Raw genomic sequence first — 16,019 nt, 5'->3', positions numbered from 1 at the left:
ACTGCCGAAATGGCAATTGAAGGTTAACTATATGTCGAGACTCAATTCATTGTCTTTCTAATCGCAAGTCTCGAAGCTCTCAAATACCACGCTTCATCTTCCACCGCATGATGAAAGTAGCAAAGGGATAAAAGGCCAAGGAGACAGCAATCCAAGCAAACAGCACACCAAAATCCAACCCAATTCTCGAATGAGTATCAAACAGAATAGTGCGCAATGCCTCAACAACTAAGAAAGGTTAGCAAAAAGTCGAATAGCTTTTAGAAAACACAACAGTGACTGAAACGTACTCCGATGCAAAGGCCAAGCATATCCCCATCTATAGAATCCAGGCGCAAGATCAATGGCATAGAAGCCCGTCGCCACATTCGTAATAACCCAGAAGATAAGGAAGAACGAGCTCCATGGGAATCCCAAAATCATCGCCATATTCTCACACGGGAACCCCAATGCCGCCATTCCAACCCAATTCAACATCCAGAAAACCACAAATGAACCACGACCGTATGCATTGGAATTAGTCGCAGAGAGCGTGTCCACAGCCGATGCATTGCTGAAGGGGATCTGGAAGGCAAGGGAAACAAGCGAGTAGAACAATGAAAGAAAGAAATATGCGACGATGCTCGAGAGTATGCGCCATATCAACCAGTGAGGTACCTTGAGAGGCGGATGGCCATCCGGTTTCATGAACTGCGCATGAACGGGCATTAGGAAAGGGAAATTGAAAAACGCAATAATGATCAAATAGATCAGACCAATCGTCACGGCTGGAGCAGCAACAGCTGGATAAAACGGACGCAAGTCGACGTTCGTGAATCCAATGGCAGGATTTATAGCCTGGGCAGGCACGGACGAGAGGTTTCTTGACGAAAGATTGCGCACCCACTGTGGACCGAACTCGGCCAGAACCATCCCTTGGAGAATCGCCAGGTCCGGCAGGACATATGTATAGTATGTTGTTTCGTCGCGGGCGGATATAATGACCGTTTGGATGGCGCCGGTGGGGTCGTATGTCGTGTTACCGTTCGCGACGGCATCTCGAAGGAGTGTCGTTGCATTTGGGTTGATTATCACGGCCGCATACGCGTGTTCATCGTAGATACCCTGGCGGACGGCCCAGGGATCATGGTCGAAGTCAGCGGGTGACTTGATGGTGTAGCCGAGATGCAGGGATTTCGAGTCGATGAGTTGACTTGTGACATTTCTGACAACAGGGCCAACGAGCGGATCATTCGTGCGGTAGGGATCGACTTGGCCGTCGAAGTCGACGACCCAAACCTTCAATGCTCTGTAGTTTTCTTCGGTGCCATACTGGGATCCCCAAAAGAGAGACAAAACGGCGAAGACAAAAACACATAGGATGGCCACTGGGATGTGTTAGTATCCCTTGCATTGGTGCAATTAGGTTCACTCACATGTACGAGCCCATTGGTAGAATACCCGCCGCCGAGTCTCCTTCAAGGACGGGTCGAAGAATGACACGGGGGCTGGTGGACTTTCGTCCAGGGAGTCAGATTTTAGCGACATGGTTCTGGGACTTGGAAACAATTGCAACAGTCAAACAATGCAGTCGGGCCAATTTAATAGTCAATAGCACATAGTGACGAGGTATCCTGAATCCGCTTCCGGCGCTGTAGATATGCTCGGCATTTCTCCATTTTAGGAATGTCCCTAGCTTAACTCCGAGAGCTGCCGCGACAATCTGAAGTTTTTTGGTCAATGAGCCGTTGTTTTGAGGATATAGAGCGAAATTTGTTGCGAGAGAGGATAAGTTCATTGCCGCCTCTCTTGTAAACCCAAAATTATATATCCGTCTAAGCCCGGCGATATGCACTGTCTTTCCACCCCAGGGCCTGGCCGAGTCCTTGGCCAAGCCATTCAATGGTTAAATGCATAGTTCGAGAACCTTTCCTCATTGGGTATTTCTCGAGTTCAATTATGCATCCTGCGCAACCTTGCAACCCCGCGGAAAACTTACCCCTGGTGGATCAATGTGCGTCCCTTGCGCGTGGGCGTTTCACGTTGATCGGAGTCAGCTTACGGAGTGCAGGGGTCGTGCATGACTTTGCCGCCATGAAGGAATCGCGGTTCTGGTCTGTAGAATTTGATCTCTCCTCCCATGGGCCATCAACACCATCTGTTTGATCAATGAGGTGCTTGTTTCAATAGGGGTGATTAGGAACCCACAGACCACTCCAAGGCCGATAAGCCATCCACGAGTAAGAAGTGAAAAGGAGGCAGCGTGCACAGAGATCGACATTCGTAACTCATTTCATTTAGTTTATAGGTGTCATTAAAATAAAAATCTAATCTATAGCTCAGGGGTGATCGAGCCCAGGCCTTTGAAAATGCGATCGATCGGGAACCAGCCCGAATCCTGTCCCAGACAGTGTAAAAGAAAACAAATGTAGAAGGTGTTCACAAGCAGGAAACCTGGTAGGAACCGTAGCGGCGTTTGAAACTAGCCATGCGACAGGTATCGGTGGCGTTGGCTTGGCCGGCGACATCAAAGAGCTCGCTCTGGTCGCACATAGTATTGTCAAAGAACTCGATGCGACAGCCTTCAGCGATAGAATTGAGGGTGTATGCGGAGGCAACACTGTGCAGGTTTGCGCGACAGCCCGTGCTGCCGGAGCCGGCATGAGAATCACCAGCTGTTCCGTTGCAGGAGGCGGATGGGAAAAGGGTGAAGGACCATTGGATATCGCGATTGATGAGAGGGAAGGCGGCGGCCAGGTTAAGGAAGAAGGCGATGGCCAGGATGAGGCGGAGAGTGGAGAACATTGTTGGAGATTTTTGTAGAACGAATGTCAAGCCTTGGATATACGAGGTATGAGGCTTTTGTGGGCAGTCACGGAGGATAGAATGCGAGTGGTAAAAGACAAGACTTGGCGAAGCCTAGTATTTAAAGATTCAGGGTCCCTTAAAAAAAAAAAAAAAGTGACAGGAGAAGTCTCCAGTTTAATTTATCTGGCTCAGGAGATTGGAGATCCATGACTGCTTCGGGATGATTACGTTCCTGCACGCATACGTATACTCTTAGTCTTGGCACACATCCCAGCCATGTACTTTAGATCTACAGACAAAATTATTATATTATTTCTTACATACGTTGTGCAGTATAGATCTCGCATGAGCAATCGAGCAACCAATAACACTGTACATATCAAATGCCAGATTCCCCCGACAACGAATACTATTCTATGATATCATTCCAAATTGACGATCATTTAGACTCATCTGGGTATGTGGGGAGCGCTGGGACAACCACGTCTTACGCAGACGCGTACGTACTCTCCACACTGAACTTCAGGGTCTTGTGCATGTACTCCCTCTGTTTCTATTTTTGAAATGGCAAATATCACATAAACTCTAGAATCATACACAAGTGGTGGCTGGACAAAAAAAATTTAAATCAAGTGGCAACCATGCGGCTGCTACCTGCGATCGACAGGGCAAAACAGGGAACCATTTATTCCCCTTGTGATCGGCATCGAAATCTTGTCTCATCGAAAGACGTTATATCTAATTTCGTTCGACTCGGCAAATATGTCAGCTACGTTGTACACCGATACAACCAGTGAGACCTTACGCATTACAATGTAGTGTTGCAGTGGGGTTTCACCACGACAGTGTATACATATATATACAATATTGTTCTCACATCCTCTGCTTAATTATATCCGCTTTCAGTAACCATAATTAATTCAATCTCAGTGAAACGGATGTTAATTCCGATCGGCGGTTTTCTTATCGGTGCCGATACTTAAGCACGTTTAGCCTAGCCAATTTAGCCGAACTTCAACTTCACCGGTGAATGTTCATTTCCATAGTGGGTACCAACCGCGACCGTTAATGTGATGTTTTGGAAGAGCCTACCCAACTTCGGGTAGGATTTACCTATATACAACACCCTGTAGTGTCTGTACCACTCAGCCCTAATCTCCCTGAAATGCGTTGTTTCCTTGTTTTACGGGGCTGCAGCGAATCTCTCAACGCTCGCCAAGGGTTCGGTGCAAAAAAGCCGGAACAATAGGCGGCTGGGCCTGTAGGTGGTGGACAGGTGGTGAACAAGTGGTGGGGGTTCATCCCACGCTAGCACCGAAAGACGTCATTCACGGCACGATCTACGACATTCGGCCCGCCAAGGTGATTGTTTAGTCGCTTCTGAGGCCAATGGTACAATCGTGGCTTGTTGAATAAGGTACAAGATTTCATACAATCCCTGCATACTCTATGATTGAAATCTATAAAATTCAGCTAATTGAAAAACTTGTTGAAGGCAGGTATATCTCCTCGCTTCGGCGGCTCATGGAGCTTCTCACAAACATCAATATCACCCTTGGTTCCCCCAATATTCACGTCTGCGGTGCCGGGCACAATATAATTTGTTCGTTTGAAGACCTTTCAAACCAGAAACGCAACAGGGAAAAATCCAACCATGGTATGGCTTGTGAAAAAGACAGTTGCATCCCAATGTCCATTGATAAACACAGTATAGCCCAGAATGAGGATCACAATGAATGTTCCAAAGAGAGCGTACCATATCGCGTATGTTTGAAGGAATCCTTTGTATGCTATCAATCTTTTGATGTCGAAGTGCCGCATAGAGGATTTGCCTAACTGTAGCAAAGAAAGGGAACAAGATGCCAAGGGACCTAGGACAGAGTAGTATGGAATGCCGAATCTGTTGCACTTGGCGAAGAATGAGTGAGCTCTACCATCTACCGCCATTCCATGAAGTGTCTGTGAGATGTAGAAGACACAATTATTGCCCGCTGAAAGAACTGAGGTGAGGATGAGAGCATTTACTAGATCAGGAAGACTTTTCATACCAGAGTTGACCACCGATATAACGTATGGTGATCTTTGTTTGGGTCATTCGTTTGAAGTGCAAGTTAAATATATTGCATCGCTAGCGAGTGCAAACTTACGCTGCTCCAGTTCCACTCCCAGATCTGGCTCCCGAGATATATTCCTTGAGAAGCTCGTCATCGTATGGAGCCTGACCATGCTATATTCGTTATTGATGATACTACGTTCTTCTTGACTCGTAGGAACATCTTCCTCCTTATTTCTTCGCGAGGAGAGCGGCTCTAGCATTTACTAAGCTTCTTACTCCGCCTTATTAGCTCTTACCGCTGTTGCGATCTCTCTAATCAACTAAAGAACTTCTTTCTCTAACAGATACTACGGTTCACTAACGAAAGGTATGGGGATTGCTTAGTAGTGCTAGTGTTTAGGTATGTATTTCCTTAATTCATTAAACACGGTATCGCGAATCACTTTCTGTAACGACGTGGCTGATCCACGAGTTCAATGTGCGTACTGAGTAGTATATGTATCAGTCTCAGGCATGTCAGCCGACGGCTGACATAGTGGTCTTTTTGGCCTAGTTGGTAGACGTGTGTTGCCTGGGCGCATGCCTTCACACTTTCACTTTCCCTATATGTGGAATCCACACTCTCTAGACATTCGTTATGATATAACTAACTAGGAATCCGATCTCTACCCTAAGGGCTATCTTATCAGATTGCACCTACTTATTGATTCTGTAGTAGGCAAGACTGCTATACAATTTCACATTCGATAGGTTCACTTTCGGTAACTCGTTGTCACCCCCGAACCCCCGTCGAATCTCTTACCACGGTACGATCTGTGAAGGGCTGTAGCTGAATTGATTCAATTAGGGCTAGGCCAACATGCTGTTTACATTCATCTTGAGGAAAGGAACTATCTGACGCGGGGTTCTCCGTAATAACCCCAGGTGTGGGTCACGTGGTAACACGTGATATCCAATGGGCTCTAGCCGTGACATTGATGACCTCAATTTCGCGGGATTCTCGCCTGATTTTTCACCGCCTATTCATGGCGGGTGACAGCCCAACTTGCGGGGCTTCCTCCCCCAACTTTTAGGGCTCCCTCAGGGAGGAATTTACCCCTAGAACCCGCAGTTTCGATTTCGATTCCAAGATTTTTGACTTGAGACCTGGGAAAATAAAAACACTTCCAAGGTTTACTGATTGAATAAATAATAATAGCAGTTGATGTCTACGGCCACCTGGGCACGGGCATACCTCGTGTTGCTGATAACACTGAGTTCTTGTGCATTATGCATCACTGTCGGAGCTTTCTCAGGTGTGGCTGTTTGATTGATCGGGTCTGGCGCAGTAGATAGTGGCAGAGTGAGAGCTTCTCTCTTCCTCGTTGTTTCTTCTGCTCTTTTCCCACAATGCATACAATATCGTATATGATTTATTTTTCGATAATGACCAACCCAAGAAATGTATCAATTTGTTCAAAAGAGTAATATAGTTCGAATTGAGTCTCAGCTAAACGGCCGAAGTTGTAGAAGCCGATTCGCTGGCACTACTACTGGAAGAAGTTTCCGCATCATTCCACAAATACAACGGACCAGCACAGTAAGTTTTGCCCGTCTGCAACGTCTCCGAGCATCGAACATCATTCAGTGACGGGTTGACAGTCACGAACAAAGCATGTGTGATACTTTCCTGGGCACAAATTCCAACACAGGTCTCATTGGCAGCAGCCTCATGCCATCTTCCACAACTGAGGGTTGTTCCCTCGGCCACAGTCGCGTTCGTCGGCGGGGCAGCCCAAACCTCACTATACCCGTTTGATTTTCTGGGAGTAGTTGAACCTGTACCGGCTGTGGCATTGGAGTGCGCACCACCGGGTGCCGATAGACAAAGATTCATGCCGTAAATCTTGCTGGCAATTTGCAGATTGTCACAGTCGAAGGAGATCCAAGGGTTGTACTTGCGGAGATCCCCGGTTGAAAGAGAGTAAGCGTACTCGATCGCGGTACAATTGTTTGTTGGCTCGAGGGAGTATGTATCTTCGCAAGTCAAAGGAAGACAAAGTTTGAGGCCTGCTTTGATGGAGAAGCAATCCACAATTTTCTCCTGGTTACCCGTGTAAAGTGATGCGGATGAGACCTTGTTTGCCGCTGCGATGGATGTGCAGTTGTCTCCTTTGACTGTTGTGTAGTAATTGTCCGAGACACAGAACTCGTCTTCCTCCTCGATGGTCGCCCAGGGGATCTCAAGGATGTCGGTAGGTCCGGAGAGGCCGCATCGGCTATTCAGTTCTACCAGGACCTCTTGATAATAGTCGTCGTACATCGAGTAAGGCGTCTGTTGCATCATCTGGAGGCGAGTTGTGTAGCAGTAGGAGCAAGCTTCGGCTTCAGGCATATCCGCGGTGCTTTGAACCAAAGTGAAATCACTAATAACGTCTTGTAGAGGAAGGATTTAGTTGCATGTACCGTCGGAGGAGAAGTCTGTAACATACCATTGCAGTATTTGTCTGTGGCTTTATCTTTGCTGCAAGTTTCATTGTAACCGGCCCAGATACGGCCACCATATAGCTCTGGAGGAGAGCCACTGAAGTTATACCCGCCGCAATTATTCTGTACAGCCCCGAACCACTCACTCAGGCTCTCGCCGCAACTAGTGTCGCAGACAAGGTCCGTCAGGGTGCCATTGTTCAACGAGCCATGCCATTTGCGAGACATCATGTTCTCAAGATATGTCTCACACTTGATGTTTGCTGCCAGTGAAGTTTTGCAGGTGTCCGGAAGATCAATCTTCTCCAGGCTGTCAGAACTGTAGATAGAAAAGCCGTCGAATTTCCGCTGGCCAATAGTCATATCCAAACCACCGACCCAGACGAGAATTGAAGAAAGAAGCCCGTTGACATTGTCCTTGGCGTATGTCGGAACACCTTGGAAGGGGGTGACCATTTCCACAATTGCCCTGGTGCAGAGGTTGTAAATCCAAAGATCATGACTTTGCTCAATCTCGAACCCACGTTGCTGGCAATCGTTTGTATCGAGACATTTCTGAGAATAATCTGAATACCAGCTGTACAGACCGCTACCCAAAACCCAGATAGAAGTTGAATCAATGATACGCATAGCCCAAGAGAAGGCACATGCAGCAGAACTTGAATCACAATTCTTGAACAATGGGTCATTGGGGAACGAGCCTGGTGTGAATGGACTGGGAGCCTGGGGAACAGGTTGGTAGTATGGTGACTCTGTTTGAATCATCCCCATAAGGATGTTGCTTGCACCAGAAAGTTGATACTGGTAGAGCGTACAATGCTCCGAGGCCGTGCCGTATAGCCACGAGAGCTTACTCTCGATCAGAATACCACGGCCTGCAAAGACATCGATCTGATCTTGGGTAGTCACATCCATATCGTGATCTGCTACCCAAACCCAGATGTTCTCTAAATAGGCATTGGACGAAGATGTGAGATGAAGGAGAAGAGATGCCGCAATGCAAGCAGGCTTGACTTTGCCTGACTGTTTGGGACATTCAGACTTTTGTAGTTTGGATCCAATGGCTCCGCCGATGCGAATATGAGAGTCCCACATCGCAGCAGATCCTTGGACGGACTCTGCAACGTTCCACTCCACGAGAATTGCCCCGGCAGTGGGGCCAGAAACAGTGAAAAGCATGTCTTGAATCTCAACAATACCAACATCGCCCTCAACTCCCACCTGGACGGCCACATGCGGATTGTCAATATCCTCGAACTTCTTTCCTGTTGCCATGATTTGAGACCAAGCTTGTCCAATGATGCGGGAGCCGACGGGAACTTTCAATGTATTCTGAATCATGTACACCCCAAAGGGGAAGTAGACAACCGAAGAAAGGTTGGCGGCGTAGGAGAGGACAGAGTTGAGTATGACGGTGTCATCAGTACTGCCATCACCCTTTGCGCCGAAAGTTCGAACATTGATGATATCACTTGCCTTAACATCCTCGTATTGAGGTCGTCGGCGGGTAAAAAGATTGGACTTGACGTAAGCTTGGGTTCCAAGCAGCTTCTTGTTCATAGATCCGGTAGTGATGTCTGCACCGGAAACAAAAGATCCAGTGCCTTGGGCGTCAGTGACCCTACCGAATCCCCAGGCATCCTTGAGAACCTCATCTCCACCTGCTAGGAGAACTTGATTTTTGACGTCATCTGTGATTGCTGTCTTGACATTGAAAAAGCCCACGTTTTTCAAAAGTAGGGATGTCGAGTTTTCGGCATAGAGAGAGGTGATGATGCCATTTGGCGTATTTGCAATGATGGCATCGGCCAAAACGAGAGAGCCAACACCTTGACCGGTACCCTGAGCGCCGCCAGCCTAATTTAGGTAAGCTTTATATTTGACCAAGATATGATGTTCGAAATAATAAAACATACCCCTCCGACGATAGTCAAACCGTTTGTACACGACTCAATGACATAGTCCTGCATAGTCCATGCCCAGTCCCAGTGAACCTGAAGGGCTGTATTGCACTGGACAAAGACAAGTTGGCTTGAAGTGAATTGTTGGTTGCCAAAGTATGCACTGTCATTTATAACGTTAGAAAACATCCAAGGAAGAGAAGTCCAGATGATTCTGGTATATTGCTTACCCAAAGTTGCCTCCCACAAATGTGAGGTCTGCGAGGAAACCACCCGAGCCGTTCTCCATGTATACTCCTTGCTGTGTGTTGCTGGGAACGTCCGAGTTATACACCATGTAGAACTCGATGTTCTCCAGAGAGGTTCCCTGAGCAACCTGCCAGTGAATGGCACAGATATAGGCCGAGGTATCCGTTTGACGAATGTCGATTTTGAAATTCCTCACACTGCGCAGGAAATTGTTTTGATTGACATACCACTGCTCGTCATCACTGACATAGACATCGGAAGTGATGACACCCAGACCGACGAAGCTTGAGGCTGCCAGTATAGTTGGCACATTGATCGGCTTTTATTAGGTTAGTGAGAGCTTTCGTATGACCCGAGTTCCAGATTGTAGTACTCACGTCTCCCAGGAACTCCGTATTATAGTATTGAATTAACGGAGAGCTGACAAGGTAAGTGCCTTTGGGGAACCAAACCGTAGCAGGATAGATGGTGCTGGAGCCGCAGTCAGGGCCACATCTTCCTCCCTCGGAGATAGCACGGTTAATGGCCTCTGTGTCGTCTGTGACTCCGTCGCCAACAGCGCCGTAGTCTTTGACATTTCTCCAAACCTAGAGAATATTGATCAGGAACGGTTCTTAATTCAGAGAAGCAAGGGAGAGATGAAAGAGGGACACAGGTCACATCAGATTAACACAGCATGATCAGCGAGAGAAACGAAGTGAAAGTGCAGAAAGGGGGATGATGCTGAATAGGAAGTCTACCTTGTAGCCGCTTGGTGCGAATGGACTTTGACCGGTTTGGTAAACTGTAGCCATCCAGTACTCGGAAGCATCATCACGCTTGTTGAGCGTCGCTTGGGCAGTCTTGTTGTCACTTATGTCACCAGTCTCACCACCACTTTCAAATGCACTGTAGCCATAGAGACCATTCGGTCTGACCAGGGCCTGGGTGGGTGTATTGGAATGTCTGCGGCCTTTGCCGTACTTCTCTCGAATATTAGCTGCAACCTGAGGCTGATCGCCGGTCGGTTTGTTGACGGTGGATTCAGCGACAATGCGAGCAGCCTTAGCCAGCTCAGGTGGAATCACGTAAGGACTGTTTCCGCTCGTTTTATTCGATGAAGGATCTCTTGTTTGAAGACGGGCAGTCTTCACAGACTCGGGGCTGTAGTCCAAAGGCTTAGCAGTTGCCCTTGCGCCCTTGCGGGATTCAGAAAAGGTATCTTTGTTGAAATTGGGATTCTCCGTTCGATCTTTGTTGACTTCTTTCAAAACCGCAAGTGCATTTTGTACCATTTCGAGCGCATTGCCATGACCGGTTGCGCTCGCATTGCCACGCTTGTGATGGAGATGACTATGATGAAGATGATTGTGATGAATTTGAGCATGATCGGCCCACACTGGAACCCAGAAGATCGTCAGGGCAAGTACCGCGATCAGCGGCAACAAGCCTTGATCGGCAAACCGTGATCTGCCACCCAGTCTCATCTTCAGTCAACCCTCGTGGCATAGATGAAAGGCCTCCCAAGTCTAGGGGAATACTTAACCATAAATCCGTCTGGCCTCGGCCGGAGCTCGCGACCCAATTCCATCCACACTACTTGATGCAACCCGACATTTCTTCCATCAAATTTCGCTAAGCAATGGGCCGGAAGTTCCCCTTGATGCCAAGAGACTCTATACTCAGGGTCTCCTTCACGTTGAACCAACCAGGGGATCGCATAACACCCATTTCTGGATACTGGCATGCGCTACCCGGCTTGGCCATATTGATGTCTCAGCCTGTTCCCGAAGCTACTGCAAGCTCCAACTAAGAAAGCGAAATGAGTCTCCATAGGGGGCCAGATACAATGTATTGTGCCAGTCGAAGCTAGCGTGTGACAATACCATTATCCATCGGGGGCTACCAGTCACAGCGGTGCAGAGACAGACACAAGAGATCTTGATTGTGAGCTTCATACTTGCAGCACATGAGGCTAATGCTGTTTTGTATACCTTGGCCAAGTTCAAGCAAGCTTTTGTGATTCCTATCAACCGCAATGTAGTACTGGCATCGGTCGCGGACCAGCCGGCAAGGGTAAACGCCAAGGATGCCAAGGATGCCAAGAGGCCAACCTAGCCCTATCGCAAACTGCGCCAAGAATACTACTCTACTCCGTACTACAGCAGCCTCTATGGGGCCTCACTATAGTTTCTCGTTGTTTTGACGCTTGAGATATGTCCGCAAGTTGAATTTTTCACAGCTACGGAGTACATACTTCGAACTATGAAGCACCGGATCAAAATTGAGGAAATTAATCCCTCACGCTAACACGGAGGAGAGCCTAGGCTACGCCCAGTAGTAACTGAGTACGGAGTACCGGATGATAGAAGAAATTTTAGTAGAAGTAGTAGAAAACGAGATCGCACCCTGCGAGAAAGATTTGTGAAGCACAATGGGGGCCTTCCATTTCAATCGGAGCCTTCTCTGGCTTTTTGGCCTGACTTGTCTCTTCTTGTTGTGCCAGAATGCCCAAGCCAAAGGCTGCAGTGCCCTCGCCCCTTGTGCCACTGGCTGCTGTAACAAATTCGGTTACTGCGGAATAACCGACGACTTCTGCGGTGCCGACTGTGTCGCTAGCTGCGATTTTGAACCAGAGTGCTCTGTCTCAAAACCCTGTGCTCAGGGATGTTGCAATAAATTTGGATTCTGCGGTTTAGGACCTGACTGTAAGATCTGATCTTGCCCAATCTTTGAACTTGTGTGCCTGATACTTTATTCTAGTCTGCGGAGATGACTGTGTTGCGAACTGTGAGAGAAAGTCCGAGTGCGATCCCGGAAAATACGGCGATTATGCCGAGTCGAAGAAATGTCCCTTGAATGTCTGCTGCTCCAAGTTCGGTTTCTGTGGAACCACCAAGGACTTTTGCGGCAACAAGAAAGTCAAGCGTCCCTCATGCCCAAACAAAGACAGCTTGGATCGAGTTGTTGGATACTACGAGGGCTGGAGCGTTCAACGCCCATGCAATGTCTTCTATCCTGACCAGATCCCGGTTGGAGTCTACACTCATCTCAACTATGCATTTGCTTCAGTTGACCCAGAAACATTCGCCGTCCTGGCTCCTAGCGAGTCTGAGAAAAAGCTCATGAAGAGACTGACCGATCTCAAAAAAGCCGACCCTGATCTCAAAGTCTTCATTGCCATTGGAGGATGGACTTTCAATGATCCTGGTCCAACTCGAACGGTCTTCTCTGATATTGCGCGCTCAGAAGCAAACCAGAAGAAGTTCATTGCCTCGTTGAAAACATTCTTGACTGATTACAACTTTGATGGCGTTGATCTCGATTGGGAATATCCAACTGCAGATGATCGTGGTGGACGTGAAGAGGACTTCAAAAACCTCCCCAAGTTCCTGGCCAACCTCAAAAACTCTCTCAAAGGAACAGCTGGCCGTGATGGGGTTAGCATAACCCTCCCTGCTTCATACTGGTATCTGCAACACTTTGATCTCGAAAACTTGCACAAACATGTCGACTTTTTCAACATCATGTCCTACGATCTTCACGGAAAATGGGATTTGGGAAATCAGTGGCTTGATCCTGTTCTCAACTCTCACACCAATCTGACCGAGATTAAAAATGCTATGGATCTCATCTGGCGAAACGACGTCCCCTCTGACAAGGTGGTCCTTGGATTGGCATTCTACGCTCGTGTTTTCTCTGCTTCAGACCCTGCCTGCATGGACCCTGGATGCCCCTTCGTATCGGGCGGTAATCCAGGTCCCTGCAGTGATGAAGTTAGCATCCTACTCAACTCCGAAGTCAAGGATATCATGAGCGAGAAAAAGCTCACATCAAAACTCGACAAAGACGCTGCCGTCAAGATACTGAAGTTCGACACGAATCAGTGGCTCACATATGACGACGAAGAAACCCTCCAGATGAAGACCGATTTTGCCAAGTCCCAGTGTCTTGGTGGTGTCATGGTTTGGGCAGTTTCTCATGATCATTCATCTGGCAACTTTTCTACTGCGTTGGCTAAAAAGACCGGCCGAAAAGGCACCTCACTAGCCTTTGACAAGCAGAAAGATTCAATGCAAATCCAGAAGACCCATCTCCAATGTCGATGGACCAACTGCTTTGAGGGTTGTCCCAGTGGATGGACAAGTGTTGCTCGCACTGACAAAGGTGCTCGCGGGGACGAGAGAATGTGGGATAACACCGGATGTGGTGGTAATGCACAGCATACCTTCTGCTGTCCGCCCGACTCTGAGCAGCCCAAATGCGGTTGGTATACGCACAACAACGGCCACTGCAAATCACAATGCCCGTCAGGGTATGTGGAAGTTGGATCGAATTTCCAGCATTGCAGCAACAACGACAACGATTACCAGGCTGCATGCTGTACAACAGACACAAACAGCATGAAGCTTTACTCTCAGTGTGACTGGGCTGGCGGTGCGCCAAATTGTGACGACGGAGAGTGCCCAAGCAACATGGCATATTTCCTGAATTCAACCACTGGGAGTGGTGGAAACTACTGCAACGCGAAAACGGTCAAATATACCTGGAACGGCAATGAAGGTACTTCCTGGGAGACGCGAAAATACTGCTGCGATGACGACGACAAGACCAAATGGGACGACTGCGAATGGAGAGACGACATTGGTCTCGAATTTGCTGGTATGGTCAAAGATTACTGCCGTAGCGGCTGTCCCAATGACAAAGTCCGCATCGCCATAGATCAACACCGAGACGGCTGCAAAGGCGACGGTGGAAAATCCATGTGCTGCAGCGCAAACTATGTCACGAAGACGAAGCGATCCTACACTGATTCCGAAAGTCGACTTGAGTCTGATGTGAAAGCATTCATGAAAAACCCAGACTGCGGCAGCGATGCCTATAACAACATCAAGCGCGATCTGGGAGGCATGGACTTTGTGGGCCTCTCCTCAGAGGAATACAACCACACATCGCTTCTACATCGTCGTTTTGATACCAGGCCGTATGAGTCTATACGCGGCCTGATGCTCGAGATTGGATTCACACTTGTGGCAGGCCAAGCAGCCATCGAAATTTGGAACAAACACGTTGCTTCTGTCTACAAGAATTTTGCGGTCAATAAACTCCAGCTATGGCTGGAGAAGAATCCCGAATGGAAGGAAGATGGAATGGTCGATTATTCCGCCTTGATTGTCTGCAATATGGACATATTCGACGACAAGATTGGAGGTGAAGAAAGTGAGATCAGCTGCAAATGCCCATATTCAACCTGCTGTCCAGACGGAGACGCCACATGTGGCGGGGAGGATTTAGACGGCGACGAGGATACAGGCAGCCTCGAGGCACGGACTTTGGAAAAGAGAGCGGGTCCCCGGCCCTTCAAATTACCTTTCCGCCAGGGGGGCCGCTTGGACTGGGAATCTCTTTCGGTATGTTAAGAGACTCCCCTCCGATTTGACTCCAGACTAAATCACGAACGTACGTCACAGTACAGAAGCAGGGGTGAATGGGCTATAGGTCATCGTATTTGGAGACAGGCATTTACATATCGAAATGAGGACGAATGTCTGGATTCGGCCCTTGGGACTCAAATGATCACTACTGAGGCGGGCAGAAGTGACTATGATGGTAATGTTCCCCCTTATAGCTTTGAAAATGGCTGTGTTCTCTCCAGGTTTTTTTTGACATCTCGCATTTCTTCATTATCCTGTCCTGAGTTGACTGACCAAATGCAGTGGAACATTACATTGAACTGAACACGATTCAAGGTTTCCTCACCGACGGTTACGCAGGAACCTTGTCAACTGGAGCACGACCCAGAAACTCTGCCCTGCCTCGTCCATTCCTGGAAGCACTCAACACTCCCATGTTGCGCGCTGCACCTCCAATGGCAGGTGGTCGGGCATCGTCAACCCCACTTGTAAGAGTCATGAATGCTCTTGGAAGCAGACGAAATGACCAGCATTTCATTGTTCTCCTTGGTGGCCTGAATTCGCTGAAAAGTCGGGTAAGACCTTAAAACCCCGTATCTTGTTTCAATCTTGGGGGCTTCTTTTACTGATTCATTTTCCAGATGTGGCGCGATGAGCCAAGATTCAAGAACATGTCCACTCAAATAGAGGCCGATAATCCGGATGAAGCCCTACGAAGCATCAGATCTGTCATCACTGTCATGAACTATCTGAATGATGATCGAGTACGTCCTCATATGGTTGAAACTTCAAATGAAGTACGCCGGGAGTTTGGCCTAGTAGACCAGCAGTGGGTCGCCGATGGAAATGAGGCAGTCTATGTCCAAGATTGGTGGGATCAATGGTTCCGAAACCGGCTTCAGCATATTGGAACAACAAATACCAACTGGGCCACGGGCCAGATAGCTGACATGAGACGACTATGGGCAGTGAGGACGGGATCTAATGTCACACCTACTATCGAGGCTCTGGATAAGTTGAACGCGGATGCGTCGGATATGAAGATTGACACGGATGATCTGGACTGAAGCTGAGTAGGTAACCATGTGAATTGATAGATACATGTATATAGTTCATACAAGATGTCTTTTAAATTTTGCTTGAAGGGCAATGAGCTTTGATGACAAC

At 48.0% G+C, this 16,019-nt stretch overlaps 4 protein-coding genes across 4 annotated transcripts; 1 reads left to right on the top strand and 3 right to left on the bottom strand.

Moving 5' to 3' along the window:
• Nucleotides 1-79: 79 nt before the first annotated feature.
• Nucleotides 80-1,530, bottom strand: N7529_011988 (SNG1 family protein; the record flags this gene model as incomplete). Its single annotated transcript, XM_057247514.1, has 3 exons — nt 80-228; nt 291-1,367; nt 1,416-1,530. Coding segments are annotated over 3 exons (1,341 nt in total), but the record flags the coding sequence as incomplete, so codon positions are not given.
• Nucleotides 1,531-2,418: 888 nt separating this feature from the next.
• N7529_011987 (uncharacterized protein) lies at nt 2,419-2,784 on the bottom strand (the record flags this gene model as incomplete). Its single annotated transcript, XM_057247513.1, has 1 exon — nt 2,419-2,784. One exon carries the CDS (start codon nt 2,782-2,784, stop codon nt 2,419-2,421), a length of 366 nt encoding a protein of 121 aa, XP_057092862.1.
• Nucleotides 2,785-6,332: 3,548 nt separating this feature from the next.
• On the bottom strand, nt 6,333-10,925 carry N7529_011986 (uncharacterized protein; the record flags this gene model as incomplete). Its single annotated transcript, XM_057247512.1, has 6 exons — nt 6,333-7,258; nt 7,315-9,166; nt 9,226-9,373; nt 9,441-9,778; nt 9,837-10,046; nt 10,200-10,925. The coding sequence occupies 6 exons, from the start codon at nt 10,923-10,925 to the stop codon at nt 6,333-6,335; spliced, it is 4,200 nt and encodes a 1,399-aa protein (XP_057092861.1).
• A 947-nt stretch (nt 10,926-11,872) lies between these two features.
• Nucleotides 11,873-15,919, top strand: N7529_011985 (uncharacterized protein; the record flags this gene model as incomplete). The annotated part of the gene is made up of 5 exons (XM_057247511.1): nt 11,873-12,146; nt 12,202-14,849; nt 14,910-15,048; nt 15,156-15,427; nt 15,494-15,919. The coding sequence occupies 5 exons, from the start codon at nt 11,873-11,875 to the stop codon at nt 15,917-15,919; spliced, it is 3,759 nt and encodes a 1,252-aa protein (XP_057092860.1).
• Nucleotides 15,920-16,019: the final 100 nt, after the last annotated feature.

Source organism: Penicillium soppii (assembly GCF_028829465.1).
Source record: "Penicillium soppii strain IBT 18220 chromosome Unknown utg000010l, whole genome shotgun sequence".
NCBI classification, from domain to species: Eukaryota; Fungi; Ascomycota; class Eurotiomycetes; order Eurotiales; family Aspergillaceae; genus Penicillium; species Penicillium soppii.
The sequence above is the reverse complement of the archived record's forward strand: the minus strand, read 5'-3'. Positions and strand labels throughout refer to the sequence as shown.